Below are 14,912 nucleotides of genomic sequence, written 5' to 3' on the forward strand. Positions count from 1 at the left end.
CAGATAACAAGAAGACCTGCAAGGCCTCCTGGGAGTTGTAGTTTAAGAACATCAGAACAGCCCCACTGGAGCAGGCCATAGGCCCATCTAGTCCAGCTTCCTGTATCTCACAGCGGCCCACCAAATGCCCCAGGGAGCACTCCAGATAACAAGAGACCTGCAAGGCCTCCTGGGAATTGTAGTTAAGAACATAAGAACAGCCCCACTGGATCAGGCCATAGGCCCATCTAGTCCAGCTTCCTGTATCTCACAGCGGCCCACCAAATGCCCAGGGAGCACACCAGATAACAAGAGACCTGCAAGGCCTCCTGGGAATTGTAGTTAAGAACATAAGAACAGCCCCACTGGATCAGGCCATAGGCCCATCTAGTCCAGCTTCCTGTATCTCACAGCGGCCCACCAAATGCCCAGGGAGCACACCAGATAACAAGAGACCTGCAAGGCCTCCTGGGAATTGTAGTTAAGAACATAAGAACAGCCCCACTGGATCAGGCCATAGGCCCATCTAGTCCAGCTTCCTGTATCTCACAGCGGCCCACCAAATGCCCCAGGGAGCACTCCAGATAACAAGAGACCTCATCCTGGTGCCCTCCCTTGCATCTGGCATTCTGACATAACCCATTTCTAAAATCAGGAGGTTGCACATACACATCATGGCTTGTACCCCGTAATGGATTTTTCCTCCAGATGGTGGCCTTACCATAGATTTGTACAATGGCATTATAATATTAGCCGTTTTGTTCTCAATACCCTTCCTAATGATCCCAAGCATAGAATTGGCCTTCTTCACTGCCGCCGCACATTGGGTCGACACTTTCATCGACCTATCCACCACCACCCCAAGATCTCAGACAGCTCAGAACCCATTAGCCTATATGTGAAGTTTTGATTTTTTGCCCCAATGTGCATGACTTTACTGTTATAATGCAGTGTCCAGTCTGGTCGTCACATTTCAAAAAGGACGTAGTGGAAATGGAAAAGGTGCAGTTACTGAGGGGACAATCCTAACTAGGCCTACTCAGTAGTTTCTATTTTATTCAATGGGGCTTACTTTTAGGAAAGTGTGGTTAGGATTGCAGCCTAAGGGCCCAATCCTATCCAACTTTCCAACTCCAATGAAGCCACAATGCAACCTCATGGTAAGGGATCACATGTTCCCATACCTTGAGAAGGTCCCAGTGACTGCCCCTCCACCTCATGATACAGCACACACACCACTGGCACAACTACACCAGCACTGGAAAATTGGATAGGATTGAGTCCTGATTCCTGGGCTGGAGCACCTTCCTTATGAGGAAAGGCTACAGCGTTTGGGCCTCTTCAGCCTAGAAAAGAGGCGCCTGAGGGGGGACATGATTGAGACATACAAAATTATGCAGGGGATGGACAGAGTGGAAAGGGAGACGCTCTTTTCCCTCTCACACAACACCAGAACCAGGGGGCATCCACTAAACTAAGTGTTAGGTCAGACTGCTCTGTTTTGCCTCCTCCCCCTTTGGGAAGGAGCCCAAAAGAAACTAGTCTCCCCTGCCAAAATTCCTCTTGCATGACCTGGCAGGGTTTGAATGCACACTGACTACAAAGCTGTTCTCTAATGCATGCATATACACACACCTGCTGGGGACAAGCAAAGAGCAATTTCATGAGCAATTTCATACTTGTACCAGTGGATATCTGGAAGTTGGAGTACACGCACCTATCAGAGAGTGCACCTCATGGGCCAATCGCTGGGCTGGCATGTGGCACCCACACCCATGCCCTTTGCTTCACCACTGGCACCTGCTGGCTGTCTGCATGCTGCCCTCCCTGACCCCCTGTATGGTTTCCCTCATTAACAGGTGGCAGCATAGTCCAGCTGAGGTCAGAAACAGGGTGGGAAGAAGGGATCCCTCTCCGCTAACCAAGTCAAAGATTTTATTGCATGGTCTTAAAGGTGTCTAAAACGGAAGCACACAAACAGAGTTGCCAACTCCCTCCTCCCAGCAGGGTAGTCCTGCCATTGCAAGTTATCCTGCTGACAGCCAAGAAACAGGTGCCAATGAGGTCTGGCTGCACTGGTTGTTTCACTGTCTGCCATGGAGTATGAAAAGCCTTGCATTGAAGTGAGTGCAGCAGCAACTTGTGCAGCCTCAGCCAGTGAGCAGCAGCTGGCCTTGCACTGGTCACATTGGGGAGGCAGGGATGGTCACTGTGAAGTTGCCTGGTCAGGTGTCTTTTTCAGTGTCAGTTGCCTGAAGGGGCTGCAAATATGGTGCATATCAACTCTCCCTTGTCCCTCACAATCTCCCTGTTTTGGGCTTTCTGTTGGGAAGGAGGGAGGAAAGCAGATAGCATCCCCTCCCCCAGGGTAAAGTATCCCACCATCCAGGCTAGTTGTTATCAGTAAACTACACTGGAGTGGAGGCTGGTTAAGGTTTCAGAAAAAATACATACTTTACACACAGTTCATAATTGTGCATACTGCATCTTCTGATTACTCAAAGGCCCTGCTGTTTTGGACCAGATAACCCCTTTTGTGTAGCAGCGTGGTGAGGATGGCCTGGCAGAGCACATCCTTCTCCTGGGATGGTCTGGAGAGCAAAAGGGAATGTGAGGAGGAGAGGAAGAAGGAAATTGTTTTAAGGCCAACACATCCTGCAGGGGCTAGAGGGGCAGGTGGACTCAAGTGACTGGACATGACACTGCCCTCCAGAATCCTGCAGGTGGCACTGCATGAACGTTCCAACACTCTGCCAGCTGAGTAGCTCTGATGTTTCTTAGACATTTTGCCAACACTGTGCTGGTGTCTGTGGGCAGGACCTCTACAGCAGCAGGGCTGGTGTCTGTTGTTGATACATTGATGTATGTTGTGGATAGGATAGGGCAGCCACTGTGCCAGGATTTTCAACCACTGTGCCATGAATGGTCCAAAGATGTTCCAAATGGGGAAGGGCCATTTATTAATTCGGCCATTGCGGAAGTGAGCCCCCCCCCCCCCGACTGGCAGCGCAGTGTGCCTTGACAATTGTCAAAAAATGGCTGGTGTGCCTTAACAATTTTAGTGCCTTGTCAGAGTGCTGTGAGATGGAAAAAGTTGAAAAACACTGGGATAGGACTTTGTCCCATTGTAATCAATGGGACATACTTTCATCAGGGGAGCTGAACTGCCTCCATCTTGGATCAGCTGAATGCGATTTGCAGGCAGAGGAATCCTCTGGGTGGCTGCAGAACCAGCTCGGGCTGGTTGAAAGCAGCAGAAAGTGTAAGCAGGAAAAGCCCCAGCTGGGACATAACTGAAGAACCTAAACCTCTGCAATGTCCTTCTGTGGCTCATTTCTGTCCAGGAACAAACAACTTTCAGTAGCCATTGGTGGTGACCAGATGTGGGTTAATGCTTGTGCTGTGAGGTCCATTGTGACATATATAGGTATTTCACCATAGAAATGTCCATAACTGTAATGATGTACTCTGAGCCTGTATTGTGGCAGACCTGATGTTTTTTTCTTTTCAGCCTGCATTTCTTTCTGCCCCTCTATTTTGGTCTTATTTCTATGGCTATAACAAATAAGTCTACTACAGAGTTCTTCAGTCTTAGGGTCAGGACCTTCATGGTAACCTTTTCTGCTATTTCTAATAAAAGTATTTGGTTACAGCGGGGCTTTTCAAATTGGGGCTTCGTGACACCCCAGCCAGAGGGCCCTGGCCTCTTCCCCTTAAGGGGTGGGGGCAGGGGAGAGGTAGTGACAAGATCCCCAGAATGGCGTCGCTAAGGGGGCTGCAGGAACTGGCATGTACTCACCAGTTCCTGCAGCAGCTTTCCTGGGGTGCTGGAAGCCCTTCGAGCGTCTGCAGAGCTCCCCAAAGTTTAAAAAGTGAAAGTGCAGTGATCGTGCCACGCATAAGTGGAACGTGATTGCTGTGCTTTCATTTTTTAAGCTTTGGGGAGCCCTGCAGATGTTTGCGCAGGGCTCCCCGCATCCCAGGAAGGCTGCTGTGCGTGGGTTGAGTGTGCTTGAGCGCCTGGCACAGTGGCGGCGGTGCTTTTTGAAGGGCTCCAGTGGGGAGGCTCTGCCTCACCTGCCTCATCTCACATGGTGGTGGCACTTTTTGAGGGACTCCTGTCCTTTTTGAGGCTCTGCCTCACCTGCCTCCCCACCCATTGCACATCCCTGCTGAGTCTCAACCACGGCCAAGTAGGGACTGAGGTCCTGCCCGCCCATCTCCCCCTGCCTCTGCAGTGTCTTCACAACAACCCTGTGAGGTAGCAGCCTGCACAGGGCCAGCCTTAGGTGCTGTAGGGCAAGACAACCAGAAGAGGCTGTGCAGGATTAGGTGCAGGACTGAAGGACTGCAATGCTTTCCACAGGCACCTGGGAGTAAGCCCTAGTGGCTATAACTGAACTCTCTTCTGAGTAGCCATGCACAGGACTGGGCCACCAAAGTCGATGAGGCAGCACCACGAGTGGGTGGATCCTCTTGCACAGGCTTTGAAAGGTCCCCAGAAGAGGTGCTGCAACCAAACTGGAGTATGACCCACAGGCTGAACGAAGGACACTGCTCTAAAGTAGCACTTTGCTGGAGAAATACAGTGCGGCGTGAAAGGGGGGAGGAATCCAGCCCCGCGGGCCAGGCTGCCTTCCCAGAACAGGCTGGGGCTGCAGGGCACGCACCCAGTTCAGCCCAGGGCCCAGGGGCAGGGGTGCTGCCAGGCTGCACAGAAAGGCCTTCTCTTCCCCCAATTCCTTGCCCAGACAGGACCCGACTTCCGTCCACACAGACCAGCGCCTTCAGCCTCTTCCGGGCCAAGACCCAAGTAAGAAAAGGGGCCCCTCCCAGGACCCGTCCCGCCCGCCGCCTGCTCCCAGCACTGTCGGCCTCGCAGGGCGTTTGAGGACGCAGTGTCCGGGCGGGGGCGGGGGCGGCAGCGCTTTTCGAAGGGCTCCGGCGGGGAGGCTCTGCCTCACCACCCACCGCCCCTCCCGGAGACCCGGCACTGCTTTGGAAGACGGGGAGGGGCTGGGCTGCAGCGGGTCTTTCTTGGCGGGGCTGTCAGACTTTCCCGCCAAATGCTCATGGCAGAGACAGGCGGAGCCTGGAGCGCCGCCGTAGGGGAAGGGGCGGGGCCTGCCCCAACCCCGCCCCTCCACCTCTGGCGCCCGAACTCGGCTGAGGGGAGGGGCTGGCTCGGAGTCGCCGCGCGTGCGCAGAAGGGCGGGTACGGCTGCCTCGGAGTCCCGCGCGCGCGCAGGAGCGGCGGCGCCAGTGCCGGGCGAGCGATGCGGCTGGAGTGCGAGGTGCGGGTGGCGGGCCGGGGGCTGCCGTCGGCCGGGCTGCGGGGCCCGGGGCGCCCCGCCAGGGCCCTGCTCTCGCTGGGGAGGGCGGGCGGCGGGGGAGGCCCCTGCCTGCTGGTCAGCACCGCCCGGCAGCGCCCCGGCACCAGGTTCCAGGTGAGGCTCGCGCGGGCCGGCCTGGGGGCGCGGGGGCTCCGGGGCCGCTGAGGGGCTCCCGGGCCCTCCCCCTCCGACGGCAAGTGGAGCAGGTCTGCCGGCACGACACGTGTGTGCCGTATCCACACGACAGGCACGTGTGTCCTGAGACCCAGGTCCTCCCTGACCCCACCCGGGCACACTGGCCCCCGTGCCCCTCTCGCGCGGGCAGCGACCGGGCGCCACGCAGGCAGGAAAGCGCTGCCCAGGCAGGTGCCTGCTCAGGGCCCGACTGACCGGCTCTTCAGCGTCTCTTTGGCACCAGGACGTGCGGTGGGTGTGGAGGCAGGTGAGGCAGAGCCTCCCCCTGAGCCCTTTGAAGGCGCCACTCTGCGTGGGTTGTGAGTGGGTGAGTGCCACACGTGGCAGTTGCGGCAGGGCTCTGGTGGAGAGGCTGTGCCTCACCTGCCTCCCCACCCACCACTTGTGAGGCGAAGGATGGGAGGCAGGTGAGGCAGAGCCTCCCCACTGGAGCCCTTTGAAAGGCGCCTTGTGAGTGCTGGCACGCGTCACACAGGGTGGTGCTTTTTGTAGGCCTCCAGTGGGGAGGCTCTGGCTCACCTGCCTCCACACGCTTCGCCTCACGTCCCTGCCTAACACCTCCTAGAACTTCTCTGCTCAACTCTCAGTCCTGGCGGGCTATTCTGGGACACCTCCCTATTTGCAGTTCCTGTTTTCTGCTTTTATCTGGACTCTAGAAACACTTTGGCCAGAGTATCTGCAATAGGAGGGGGGCCAGGGGCCCTTTGTCTCCACGTGAGGTGCACCCAAGTTGACCTTGGCAATACTTTGATGGGTGAGCCAAGTGATCCACCTAGCTCAGCCTTCTGTCTCTGAATCCAGCCAGACGTGGGAGATCAGGGCTATGATGTACATCCCTTACCCATCCCTGACTGGCTGGCAGTCAGGCTTTGGTTGTGGTACTCATGTTTTTCATCCTGGGATTTTGATGGGGGGCGTTCTGCTCTTAGGCTCACAGTTCTGTTGTGTTCTTTCTCTTTGAATTCAGCTGAGAGAGAATATTGAACAACTTTTCACCAAGTTCGTGGAGGAAGGAAAAGCTACACTACGACTGAAGGAGCCAGCAGTGGATGTGTGTCTTAGCAAGGTACATGGGGGATGATGACGATGACACTGTGGCTACCCCAGTCATCTTCAGGCTGTTCTTACTTGCTGAACAAAGGAAAGCCTTTGGCACCGAAACTTAAGCTGCATTCCCTGTTAAAGCTGCAGTCCTAAGCACACTAATTGGGAAATTAGCACCATTGAACAAAACACGGCTTATTTTTGGGTAAACATATAGGCATGTGTTAAACGTTAAGACTCATGTATGCTTCGTGTTCCTCTTCCTCCAAACCCCTTTGTTTTTATTGAAGAGCCCTGCTGGATCAGGCCATAGGCCCATCTAAAATCAGGAGGTTGCACATACACATCATGATTGTGAATACATGTGAATGTGAATTTGTGAATGTGAATACATGATTGTGAATACACATCATGATCCAGAAATTTGTCCAGTCCCCTAGCCGAACCATGAGATGAGCTGAGGCAAGTTGCCCTTGGCTGGTGGATGGGCATAGGTGGCACCAGCACCCATTGACCCCCTCGGCACCTTGCCCCTGCTGACCTCCTTAGTAGCAGCTCTGCCCCTGTTTTGAAACGGAGCAGCAGAGTGCACTGGAACAAGGCCGGAAGACTTCCTGCTCTGCTTCCAAAAAAGGAGGCACTTTCTTGCTCTGGCTGAATGTGCTGCAATATTTCAAAACAATGGCAGCGTGAGGCAAAAGGTAAAAAGGGAGAGTAGGAGGGGAGGCAATAGCAACAGTGGCACTGGAGGAGGTCACTGTTGTTGTTGCAGTGGCTGTTCCACCAGGTCTCTTCCACAGCTGGTTTCTCAAAAGTGGTGGGGGGGGGGAGATCTGGCCAGCTCAGATGAACAGCTGGTGACAAAGGGTATGTGCTTTTGTGCCTGCCCATGGACAGAAATGGGGGGCTCCAGTGTTGCCTCGGGCGCTCTGGGCCTGTGTGCGCATTGTCTGGAATACTGGTGGGGGTGGCCAGTCAGTGGGGCCCTGCTGCACTCACAGCAGTCTGAGGGATTTATGCTATAATTCAAGAATATTCCTAACATTTCTATAGAACAGAGTTTTGATTGTCTGAGTCTTTGTTCACATGTTTTCTCAAAATGCAGCTGTTAGAACTTTTCTCTCTAATTTCTGCTCCTCTCTCATGGGGTTTGGTTTTTTTCTTACTGATGGTTAATATTGGGGCAACCATAATTCAACCAAACTACAGCTCTTGGGATGCTGTGGCTTTTTAATTGCATAGAACATTGCTAGATGGTACTTGTACTCTTGTGTATGCTAATATGTTTCATGATTCAAGTGCTAGTTGTTCCTGAAGACATTGAACCTATCCAGGCTGACTACCTTTGTGTACTGTTTTGGCTGCAGGCAAATGCCAGCCAGCTGAAGACTTTCCTCTCCGCGGTGAAGCTGGCTCACCGAGGCACTGATGAGGCAACCTTCCCCCTGAGCACCTTGGTCCCACCCAGAGCTTCTGAGGTCGAGAAGCCCAAGACCAGGATGACCATCATGTCCAAGAGAGACTATCCTTTGACTCGGAACTTCCCCTACTCCCTGGAGCAGCTCCAGGCCTCCTACTGCAAACTGGCCCGCATCGACATGCGCATGCTTGGCCTCAAGAGCCTGCGGAAGCTGGATTTGAGCCACAACTGTATCAAGAAACTGCCAGAGACCATTGGAGATCTGGTGTTCCTGCAAGAGCTCAATCTGCAGGACAACCACCTGGAGTCATTTGGTACAACTCTTTGCAATTCCACCCTCCAGAAGTCGCTCCAGTCCCTGGATCTCAGCCAGAACAAGATCAGAGCCCTCCCAGTGGAGTTTTGTCAGCTGCAGGAACTCATTCACTTGAAGTTGGATGACAACCTTCTTGTTCAGCTGCCATTCCGGATTGGTAAACTGAGTCAGCTCCGCTTCCTGTCTGCTGCTCGCAATAAGGTCCCATTTTTACCCAGTGATTTTGCAAAGCTCTCCCTTGATAATCTGGATTTATTTGGGAACCCTTTTGAGCAGCCCAAGGCACTCATTCCTGACATACAACTAAAAATACCATTGACTTTATTAGAATATTCTGCAAGAGCAACACTGAATTACAGGTAAAGGTCGTGGGGCTGGATTAGAACCTAGGAGTGGTGCCTCTCTTCCCCACCTCAGTAGGAAAAAAGCATTAAAGTTGCACAGTTATTGACGACTTGAGGAGCAGCTGTAATGAGAAGCAGGTGGGCTCATGAATGATTTGGCCAGAGACTAAAGGGGAGACAAATGGTAATGTGCAGTCTCAAGACTTTCTGCACAAAGGCAAAAAATTCTTCATAACTTACAGGCTGCTTCATCAGCTGTAGTTACCGAGTCAGGTCTTCAGTAGTGGATTTTGTCCTCCTCCTGAAGCTCTGATCCATGGAAATGCACAGACTGTTAAACTGGCCAGCTTTTTGATCTTGTAACTAGATGAGAAGCAGACCTTTTGCTCATTAGAGGGGAGATCCCAGTTATGCAGAACAGCATTTTCAGCACAACCAGAAGGTTATATGCTGCATTTCAACACCAAAGGTTTTAAAAAGGCCTCATGTGGTTTTTGGAGTGCATCTGATACAGCTGCTCTATAAAGCAGGCCTCTTTTGTACTCCCAAGTTGTGAATGGGCGGGGGGGGGGGCATGAGACTGAGAGTGATGGTGTGGCAAAGATCATTTCTTGGGTTCAGATCATGTAAGTGTAGCCTGGTGATTTCTCCAATGTACTATGGTGATCTTGTGTCCACATGCTGCAGGACGCCACTGGGACCACTGTGTATAATATATATGTATGTGATTGTCCCCAACTATAGAGGTCTTTTTTTTTCAAACTATGGTTCCATTGCAAGCCACAGGGCTTGCTTTGACATGGTTTCCAATATATGGGCTTGATTATGGGGGGAAGGGGGGAAGAGGATGCAAAGGCTTTTGTTAGGCTTGCAGATGAGTTAAACTGGCAGAACCATAGGAACATAAGAACAGCCCCACTGGATCAGGCCATAGGCCCATCTAGTCCAGCTTCCTGTATCTCACAGTGGCCCACCAAATGCCCCAGGGAGCACACCAGGTAACAAGAGACCTCATCCTGGTGCCCTCCCTTGCATCTGGCATTCTGACATAACCCATTTCTAAAATCAGGAGGTTGCGCATACACATCATGGCTTGTACCCCGTAATGGATTTTTCCTCCAGAAACTTGTCCAATCCCCTTTTAAAGGCATCCAGGCCAGATGCCATCACCACATCCTGTGGCAAGGAGTTCCACAGACCAACCACATGCTGAGTAGAGAAATATTTTCTTTTGTCTATCCTAACTCTCCCAACACTCAATTTTAGTGGATGTCTCCTGTTTCTGGTGTTATGTGAGAGTGTAAAGAGCATCTCTCTATCCACTCTGTCCATCCCCTGCATAATTTTGTATGTCTCAATCATGTCCCCCCTCAGGCGTCTCTTTTCTAGCCTGAAGAGGCCCAAACGCCGTAGCCTTTCCTCATAAGGAAGGTGCCCCAGCCCAGCAATCATCTTACAGCCCAATCCTATGTGTGCCTACTGAGAAGTAAGTCTCGTTAGAGTCAGTGGGGCTTAGGAAAGTGTGGATAGGATTGGGCTGTGAGTCGCTCTCTTTTGCACCTTTTCCATTTCTACTATGTCCTTTTTGAGATGTGGCAACCAGAACTGGACACAATATTCCAGGTGTAGCCTTGTCATTGATTTGTACAACGGTAAACGGTTGTACAACAATTTTTACAATGGACCCTTCTGGCTTGGCCATAATGTGAGTGACTTTGATCAAATACTTCCTTGGCTGTTTTTCCTCTTTTCAACCCTCCTCCCAATTTTCCCAGGACTGCATCATTTTGTGATCCCTTACAGTCAGGTCACTGGCTCTTAGAGCATGTCTGGGAACATGGATACTGTTGAATTCTAGCTTGTCCAACAGTTTCAATAATTGCACTAAGGCTTTTGTGACTGGATCAGTCTAAAACATAATTAAGAATGTTATATTGTAGGATCTAGTCCCAACATTTCACTTTCAATTGTGGAAACCATAGTTAAAAGTGAAACGTTGGAACTAGATCCTACAATGTGTTTTAATCCGTAGCTTAAAGACTCAAATTTTTAATTATGATTTAGTTTTAATAATATCCCAGTGGAAGATTCTCTGAGTCATGCAGTGGGAGGATCTTGGATGTTCTTTGGCCTTATGTAGCTTAGACTTGTGTTTAGTGTGAAGAACTGTGTGCTTGCACTGAAGCTGCTCAGCACTGACACTCACCCCTAGGCTTTGTCTTCCCTCACAGAATCCCATATGGCTGCCACATTCTTCCTTCTCATCTCTGTGCTGATCTGGACATGTCAAAGACCTGCCAGTGTGGCCGGGCCTGCCTGAGGTGCTTCATTCAGACCACCATGATGATGAACCTCCACAGTGTGGCACACACTGTGGTCCTTGTGGATAATATGGGGGGTACAGAAGCCCCCATCCTCTGCTACTTCTGCTCTTTGACTTGCTACTCCCAGTTTCTGGATAGACACGCACAGAGCATCCGGTGATCTCTGGCATTCTCTGGAATTCAAACCAGAGAAGCTTCATCTTGTGCTGAAGAACAAGATTGTGCTTGCTGAGCTCTGGTCTCAGAGGACAACAGTGCAGTGCTAAGCAGACTACTGTGGTCAGCCATCCCATCTGCAGACCACTCTTGCTCTTCCTTTTTTCATTATGCCAAAAGAGGAGGGAATGCAAGTTTGGTTTTTGACTGGAATGCAGCTTTGTTTGGCTGCTACAGGTCTGCCTGATTTTCTTTTGCAAGTGTAGAGGAGCTGTTTTCCTAACTGAATAGTGGAGGGCTGCAGAGTCTGTCACTGATGATGCCAAACATATTTCTTCATTCCTGATGCTGTGAATGGAAGCAGCTGGAGGTATCCAAGTTCATAAAGCCTTGAACAAGAAACAGTATTGCAAGCTCTTTTTAAAAAACAGAACATGTGTTTGTAGTGTTTAATACCTTTGTTAGGGGAGACAGTCTCCTGTTTATATTTGCAAAACGGTCATGTCTTCTCTTGCTATCGAAGTCTAAGAGCATTCTGGAGAACAAGTTACTGGGTCTAAGATGGCTGCACCACAGGAAATGCTCCATGCAGGAACCAATTCTCCCTCATGTCCACGTGTGTGGTATCACTTTGGAAATGGTGCTCACATGTGTATTTTGTCATTCTTGCTGTTGCTTGTCTGTATATTGCAGGTAAAAGATGTGACATGCTCCAAAGCTGCTTTCCCAAAGGTTTGGGAAACTCGTCTTCATGTATGTTGCACGAGGCAGCTCTGCCTATGAAATGCTGGCTTTTCCTTCCTTTTGTAAAAGTGTGAAGTCTTCAGGATTTTGAAAGAATACACTGGCACTGAAATTTTTCTTGTATTAATTCCAATTAAAACTGGCCTATTGAAACAACAGGCAGCACTAGCACACTTGTTTGACGTGGAGGCCGCACAAGTGGAAAGTGGCACTTACTAGCCCCACTTGCAGCACAGTCCTGGGCATGACTACTTGGTGGTAAATCCTATTAAGTTGTGACATTTGCTCCCACACAGCTGATCACTTAAGATTGCACTTGGGTGTCATTACCTTAAGCAAGTCACTGACTGCATAGCATGGAGGCAGCTAGCCACAGGCAACTATGCACCCCCACCATCCAGTGGAGAACAGCTGTTGCAGGGAGCTGACTTCCCCCTCCCTGTTTGCTGCTGGAACGCTGCTCCAACTGCTAGTTGCCTCGCCCTCAGGGGAGCGGGAGGCTTCTCCTTCAGGGCTGGGCAGCCGAAGGGGGGAAGAAGCAGGTCCCTCCTCTCCAACAGAGAGAGAAGTGATGCTTCCTCCATCCTGCCCATTTGTGGCCTCTGCGCCTGGTTCCAGAGGGACGTTCTGCTGCACTGAGTTCGGTTCTCCGAGAGAGATGCAGGCCTGGGCTCCTTCCGAGGGGCAGCGGAGAAGTGCGGGGCTGAGCCCTCTGGCGCTCCTCAGCCGGAGGACTCCCGGCGCCTGTCCCAGCCCCGTCCCAGAGCGCTGTCTCCGTGCCGCCCCTGAACGGGCTGGGCGGTGCTGCTGCGCGGGGGAAGAGGCTGCCAGGCCGCCTCCCCGGGCGGGCGAGAGGGACGTCGGCCCCGGGGCCACTCCCAGGGAAGGGGTCTCTGCCGGGCACTGCAGGAAGCGCGGCCAGCCCGGATGCGGAAGCGGCGCGGAGGAGGCGGCGTGGCCGGCGCGTGTGTCCGGGGCGGGGCGCGCCTCCTGCTCTCCTCCCCCGGCGGCCGGGAGAGCCAGCCAGGCAGCCAGCGAGGCCGGCGGGGCGGGCGCGCGATGCGGCCGGCGGAGCCGTTGGTGCCCGGCGGCGGGAGGCGACGATGAGGCTGCGCGTGCACAAGCGCAAGGTGCTGGCGCTGCTGCTGGCCCTGAGCGCCGCCGCCTGCTGCGCGCTGCTGCTGCGGGCCGGCGGCGGGGAGGCGGGCGGCGGGGGCCGGCGGGAGGAGGCGCCGCCCGCCGGGGCCGCGGCCGGCGGCGGCGGCAGCAGCGCGGGCCCGGGCCGGGGCCTGCCGGCGAACGCGTCCTGGGCGCCGGCGCGGGAGGAGGAGGCGGCGGCGGGCAACGGGACGCGGCGGCTGCGCGCGCTGGTGTACCGGCGCAACTTCGACCAGGCGCTGCGCAACGAGGCGCGCTGGGCTGCGGCGCGGGCGGCGGCGGCGGCGGCGGGCGAGGTGCCGGTGGCGCTGGTGGTGCAGGTGCACGAGCGCGCGGAGCACCTGCGGCTGCTGCTGGCGTCGCTGCGGCGCGCGCGCGGCGCGGAGAAGGTGCTGCTGGTGCTGAGCCACGACGTGTGGGCGCCCGAGCTGGACGCGCTGGCCGCCGCCGTGGACTTCTGCGCCGTGCTGCAGGTCTTCTTCCCCTTCAGCCTGCAGCTCTACCCGGCCGAGTTCCCCGGCAGCGACCCGCGCGACTGCCCGCGCGACCTGGGCCGGGCGGCGGCGCTGCGCCGCGGCTGCCTCAACGCGCGCTACCCGGACGCCTTCGGGCACTACCGCGAGGCCGCCTTCGCGCAGACCAAGCACCACTGGTGGTGGAAGCTGCACTTCGCCTGGGAGCGCGTGCGCGCGCTGCGCGGCCACGCCGGCCCGCTGCTCTTCCTGGAGGAGGACCACTACCTGGCGCCCGACTTCTACCACGTGCTGCAGCGCCTCTGGGGCCTGCGCCAGCGCCACTGCCCCGACTGCCAGGTGCTGTCGCTGGGCAGCTACGCCGCCCCGCGCGGCTCCCTGGCGGGCCGCGCCGACAAGGTGGAGCTCAAGACCTGGAAGTCCACTGAGCACAACATGGGCATGGCCTTCGCCCGCGATGCCTACCAGCAGCTGGCCGCCTGCACCGAGGCCTTCTGCACCTACGACGACTACAACTGGGACTGGACGCTGCAGCACCTCACTATCGCCTGCCTGCCCCGCTTCTGGAAGGTGCTGGTGCCCGAGGTGCCCCGCGTCTTCCACACCGGCGACTGCGGCATGCACCACAAGAAGTCCTGCAGGCCCACCCTCCAGAGTGCCAAGATCGACGCCCTCGTCGGCAGCAACGAGCAGCACCTCTTCCCCGAGACCATGACCATCAGCAAGCGCTACGCGCTGGCCCCCCTCAGCCCCCACGTGAAAAACGGCGGCTGGGGTGACATTCGGGACCACGAACTCTGCAAAAGTTACCGACGGCTCCAGTGAGCCCGGGCAGCCTTTTCCTGACTTGGGCCCGGCCGGCGTAACCGTTGAGAAAGCATATTGCGTTCTGCTGCGATACAAAGATACAAACAGCAGTTCTCGTCATGACGGTTTTCAAGAGGCAGGTTGGGGGGGTGTTGACAGTTAAGCCCAAACGGAGGGGGGGACTGCCTCTTGCTCACTGGGAAAAATAAGGGGAGCATTTTATCTGGGCCTTTTCTTCAGGTGTAACCAACACCTTGAACAACTCTTAGCTCCAGCTGCTTAAGCAAGGGTGCTTGGCAAAAGGCCTGAGCAGTGAATGGCCCTAACAAGGCTGAGATCCCTTCAACCCCCCACACCAGACTCTTCTGTTTTCAAAGGATAGCCTTGATTGGCTTTAACTTTCTTCATTCAGTAATCCTAACAATGAGAAGAATCTCCAGGCCATCTCTGTTTTACCATCTTGTACAGGCTTGTTTGAAACTTGGTACCTTAATATCTGCAAAGCATTCTATTTTATTTGCTATGTGATTATATGGGCAAAAATGGAAATCTGTTTCTTTTCACTTTAATGTAGAAATATGCAACTTTTTTTAGTTCTGCCAAAATAAAAATTCATGTT

At 53.9% G+C, this 14,912-nt stretch overlaps 2 protein-coding genes across 2 annotated transcripts; both read left to right on the forward strand.

The window, feature by feature from the left end:
- The first annotated feature begins 5,255 nt into the window (after nucleotides 1–5,255).
- On the forward strand, nucleotides 5,256–12,007 carry LRR1 (leucine rich repeat protein 1). Its single transcript, XM_066630361.1, has 4 exons — nucleotides 5,256–5,426; nucleotides 6,475–6,573; nucleotides 7,919–8,646; nucleotides 10,863–12,007. Exons 1-4 carry the CDS (start codon nucleotides 5,256–5,258, stop codon nucleotides 11,113–11,115), a joined length of 1,251 nt encoding a protein of 416 aa, XP_066486458.1. The 3' UTR covers nucleotides 11,116–12,007.
- Nucleotides 12,008–12,870: 863 nt separating this feature from the next.
- On the forward strand, nucleotides 12,871–14,889 carry MGAT2 (alpha-1,6-mannosyl-glycoprotein 2-beta-N-acetylglucosaminyltransferase). The gene has a single exon (XM_066612437.1). It carries the CDS (start codon nucleotides 12,959–12,961, stop codon nucleotides 14,309–14,311), a length of 1,353 nt encoding a protein of 450 aa, XP_066468534.1. The 5' UTR covers nucleotides 12,871–12,958; the 3' UTR covers nucleotides 14,312–14,889.
- The last annotated feature ends 23 nt before the right edge of the window (nucleotides 14,890–14,912 follow it).

Source organism: Tiliqua scincoides, chromosome 1 (assembly GCF_035046505.1).
Source record: "Tiliqua scincoides isolate rTilSci1 chromosome 1, rTilSci1.hap2, whole genome shotgun sequence".
Taxonomy (NCBI): Eukaryota; Metazoa; Chordata; class Lepidosauria; order Squamata; family Scincidae; genus Tiliqua; species Tiliqua scincoides.

What these genes read in the sequence shown, in the direction of transcription:
- LRR1 (XM_066630361.1), top strand. Translation starts at nt 5,256, where the DNA reads ATGCGGCTGGAGTGCGAGGTGCGGGTGGCGGGCCGGGGGCTGCCGTCG. An exon ending in GCCCCGGCACCAGGTTCCAG is followed by an intron (nt 5,427 to 6,474) that starts GTGAGGCTCGCG and finishes CTTTGAATTCAG; the next exon opens with CTGAGAGAGAATATTGAACA. An exon ending in AGAGCAACACTGAATTACAG is followed by an intron (nt 8,647 to 10,862) that starts GTAAAGGTCGTG and finishes CTTCCCTCACAG; the next exon opens with AATCCCATATGGCTGCCACA.
- MGAT2 (XM_066612437.1), top strand. Translation starts at nt 12,959, where the DNA reads ATGAGGCTGCGCGTGCACAAGCGCAAGGTGCTGGCGCTGCTGCTGGCC.